General features: G+C 42.8%; 1 protein-coding gene across 1 annotated transcript in view; it reads left to right on the top strand.

Annotated features, from left to right (window-relative positions):
- The window catches only part of CRYZ (crystallin, zeta (quinone reductase)), a gene marked incomplete at its 3' end in the record, with an annotated part of 5,652 nt that extends 1,811 nt beyond the window's left edge, over positions 1–3,841 (top strand). Inside the window, exons 3-7 of the mRNA XM_008943189.1 lie at positions 484–647; positions 1,428–1,479; positions 3,017–3,166; positions 3,554–3,655; positions 3,746–3,841. Coding sequence (XP_008941437.1) covers positions 484–647; positions 1,428–1,479; positions 3,017–3,166; positions 3,554–3,655; positions 3,746–3,841 — 564 coding nt within the window. The remainder of the gene's footprint in view (positions 1–483; positions 648–1,427; positions 1,480–3,016; positions 3,167–3,553; positions 3,656–3,745) is intronic.
- Between the last annotated feature and the right edge of the window lie 213 nt (positions 3,842–4,054).

Here is a 4,054-nt window from a genome sequence, read left to right as displayed (position 1 = left end):
CAGGGCCCTCCCAAGCCTGACCTTGAATGACTCCAGGGTTGGGGCCTCAACTACCTCTCTGGGCAGTCCATTCCGATGATCTATTAATCTTATATTAAATAATTTTTTTTCTAATATAGATTCTAAATCCATCCTTTCCTAGTTTAAAACCATGACTCCTTGTCCTGTCATTACAAGCCCTTTTGAATAGACCTTCCCCTGCAGAAGGCAGGATGTCAGAAGCAGCAGGTTTGTGTTACACTGTGGAGCAAGGGTTATACTCATGACACTTAGATCTAGGTGTATGAAATGATACAGTTTGTGTTGCTGTGACTGTATGTGCTAGCATTTGTAAAAATCTCCTCTGTGACAAATATAACTGTTTATTTTTAATAGGAGACCTGTTAGAAATAGCCTAAACTTCTGTGAACTGGTTCTGAATGTATATTAAGGAGAAGATAAGGGAGACAATTAATTTCTCTGTTTCCATTCCCCTCTTTCCAGAAAGGTGACAGGGTTTTTACCCTCGATACAATCTCTGGAGGATATGCAGAGTATGCAGTTGCTGCAGCTGATAGAGTCTTCCCTCTGTCAGATAAATTGGACTTCAGGCAAGGGGCAGCCATTGGAATACCCTACTTCACTGCTTACCGTGCTCTTTTCCAAAAGTAAGGTCCAGATCTAGGTTTGCACACTTTGTTTTTGGGTATTTCAGATGCTGTAGCCCATTATTTCATTGTCCTGTAAAATGGAGGGGAGATCAACGAGTGGGAAATATTCAAAACACTTAAGTTAAATTTGTTATACTGTTGGGATTGTCGGATAATTGTTACCTAGAAGCTAGAGATTGTATTTTCCTGTTACCTGTTTCTTTTTAGGAGCACAGAACTTCTTTGATGAGGATCATGTAATAAAATGTGTATCTCCTTTTCAGTACTGACTGGTATTTTAGCTAGGGGAGGAAAACAGGAATTGGTTTCTCAATTAAAGGGACAGTGTGCTGCAGAGCAGACCCACCTCTGTCCCTCACAAGCCTCTCTGCCAGAGAGCTCTGGGTACAGGGCAGCCACTGGAAGCCAGGTCCGTGTCAGCGTGGTAGGAGCTCAGCAGGGGAAACCTGGTGAGGTTTGGGAGAATAAATGTTTATAACTCATGCTGTTTGTCGTAGGATCTGTGACAGGTGAAGATTTTGAACTGAGGTTCAGTATCAGACTGTTATGTGCTGCTAGTTGCATGTTGCTGTAATTGCATATTACTTAAATTCATAAATGATATGGTTTGTTTTGCCTCCTTGTTTTCCAAAGAGTGTGATTATACCTGTTTAGTCATAACACAAAATGGGAATACTGCTGTGTGAGAGGTGAGATTTGATACCAGTCCATGCAGTCTGACACTCAGTGATTATGTGCTGCCACCATAACACAGGTATTTTCTGTTTTCCCACTCAGAGGGCGTGCCAAAGCAGGGGAAAGCGTGCTAGTGCATGGTGCGAGTGGAGGGGTAAGTACTGCAAGGAGCAAAGTTACACAAAATGCTGCTCTCTGTCCTCGTGTCGGTGATGCAATCTATGGTCACGTTTGTACCAATTAACGGAGTAACACAATTCAGGTTTTTACTTCAGACACCTTTTTTCCCTAGAGCAAACCCTGTTATTCCAAATAACTGTGAAACTGCACGAGTGGTTGTGGAAGACCCCTAATGCAGAGGGTCACAGAATAAACGTGGTGCTGCGGTCAGAAGTTGCTGTGGCAGCTTTGTGACTGGTCTTCTGAGATAAAACTAATGGCAGAAAGCTGTCATTTTAGAACATGGACAAGTTGTTCTCAGTTCTCAGCGTAGCAATCACCAGTGCATAGCAACAATGCGTTTCTGGGATGTTTTTACCTCTTAGCTAAGAGCTAGCTGCAAAACGAGAGATACTGGGATATATAAATTCATGGCTGCATCTATATGAAACTGAACATAGAGTTTTCTTTGGCTTTACCTGACAACCTAACTTTAGGTCTCTTTCACACAACGTTCTAGTTTAATTTGTCGCCCGCACTCGGCACTTTGTCTCTCAGCTACTGCTGATGCACCAAAGAGCTGCTACCAGGGGGCAAAGTTTCCTCAAGTATTGGGCAGGCAGCAAAAGGGGGATTCTGTCAGTCTGGTAGGAGGCAGGATTCAGATCTTTTTCTAAGATACTAGAGTGACATTCAGCATCATAGCCTCTCTTTTTTTTTTCCTTAAACTAAATCTAGTGTTGCTATTCCTACTTACTTTATGTTTCTGAAAAAGATACCTGGCCTTGGGTGTGCAGAAGCATGTTATGCAAACCCTTGGCTCTGCAGACTGCTGCAGCAATACCTGCCCAAGCAGTGGGGGCTCTGCAGGTACGAAGCGCATGCTAAAGAGAACAGGTGGTTTGTCCGCAGCTTTTCCTTCAAGTGGTGCTGACCTCTATAATAGTTCTTAGTTATTTTTAGAGATGTGCTTCCTTTTGAGATTTTATCTGAAAATCAGTCTGGCCATGATGTATTTTAGTTAATGGTGTTTGTTTTTTCACTTAGTTGAAAACTGGTGATCTGCAACTGAGGAAACAAGCTCATGTTTGGCAAACAGTTTGGGTAGATCCTGGCCAGACAGATCTAGTAAAATTTGTACTGGTGGGTTTTCTTTGCAATATATAATGCTGGGAGGAATATCAGGTGGTTCTGTGAAGAGCAAAATTTCCTTGGTTTTGTATCAAATATAGGTGGTCTCACTTTAACAGATAGCGTTCTACAGGGTTTTATAGCAAATGCTGATGGCTATTAAAACATCCACAAAACTTTACAGTGCCTCTGTGAAAATCTTTTTTTTTTTTTTTAAGACTATTTGGCTATCTTTAAGATCCAGATGCTTACTTCTTACTATGGTGAAAAAAAAAAGTGTTACTGCGCCAACTTTTAAAATATGTAAGTTCCAAGTTGCTGGTAGAATATATAGAGTTTAAAAAGCTAAGAAAGAAGAGAAAAAATACTTTCTTTTTTCTTTTTTTTTTTTCCCCCCTCAGGTGGGAATAGCAGCATGTCAGATAGCCAGAGCTTGTGGTCTAAAGGTTTTGGGTACAGCAGGAACTGAGGAAGGCATGAAGATGGTTCTGAGAAATGGTGCTCACCAAGCATTTAATCACAGAGAAGCTAATTACATTGATAAAATTAAGGTAAGCAAGTGTCAGGGCTAGATGATGCAGTATCTATTTTTCTTACTAACAAAATGTGAAGGGTTGTTTGCAGAGGGTTTTAAAGCAAACGTAGGCAGGTGCAGTAGTGTACTGCATTTTCATTCGCACAGCAGGAAGAACTTTTCCAGGCTGGAAAAGCTGAGTTTTCTTCACAGGCAATGGCATGTAGAGACTCCTGCATTCCACCAAATTCCAGTATGGTATCAGATCATAGTTCCTCGTATCAAAATATGTTAAATAGCTATCAGCCTTAGTGCAAAGGCTGTATTTAAAGTTTAAACTGTAAAACATCTGTGCTCTGTAGCAAGTGCAGTGAACCCAAGCACTGGTGGGAGTGATTCAAACAGCATATTGTGTCCTGTGCAGGAATACACAGGGATGGAAGGAGTCAATATAATAATAGAAATGCTCTCCAACATCAATCTTGCCACAGACCTGCAGCTCTTGTCCTGTGCAGGAAGGGTGATGGTGAGTGCTTTCTGCCCCTGACCTCAGCAAGTGGACTTAGCAATGCAGTTCAACACTTACAGCTGAACTCTTTTAATTGGTGTGTACCAGGTTGTGGGCTGTAGAGGTTCTATTGAGATCAGTCCCAGAGACACTATGAGTAAAGAATCCAGCATCATTGGAGTTAGTCTCTTCCTTGCAACTGAGGTAAGAAACGCTTTTATTTCAAAGCACGTTTTGTGGGCCGGTGCCACACCCCTGTTTGCAGATAAAGTCGCCAGTGGGGGTGAAAGCACTTCCCCTGCGAGCTGTTTGTTCCCTCCTGTGCGGCCGGGCTGAGCGGTGTGAACGGCTCTTGGCCGTGCGGCCCGCGCTGCCCGCGCCCTGACACCCCGGCCCTGCACTGCCCCACGCTGCCCG

The sequence above is a fragment of the Merops nubicus genome, unplaced genomic scaffold (genome assembly GCF_000691845.1).
Source record: "Merops nubicus isolate BGI_N331 unplaced genomic scaffold, ASM69184v1 scaffold32966, whole genome shotgun sequence".
In the NCBI taxonomy this organism is placed as follows: domain Eukaryota; kingdom Metazoa; phylum Chordata; class Aves; order Coraciiformes; family Meropidae; genus Merops; species Merops nubicus.
The sequence above is the reverse complement of the archived record's forward strand: the minus strand, read 5'-3'. Positions and strand labels throughout refer to the sequence as shown.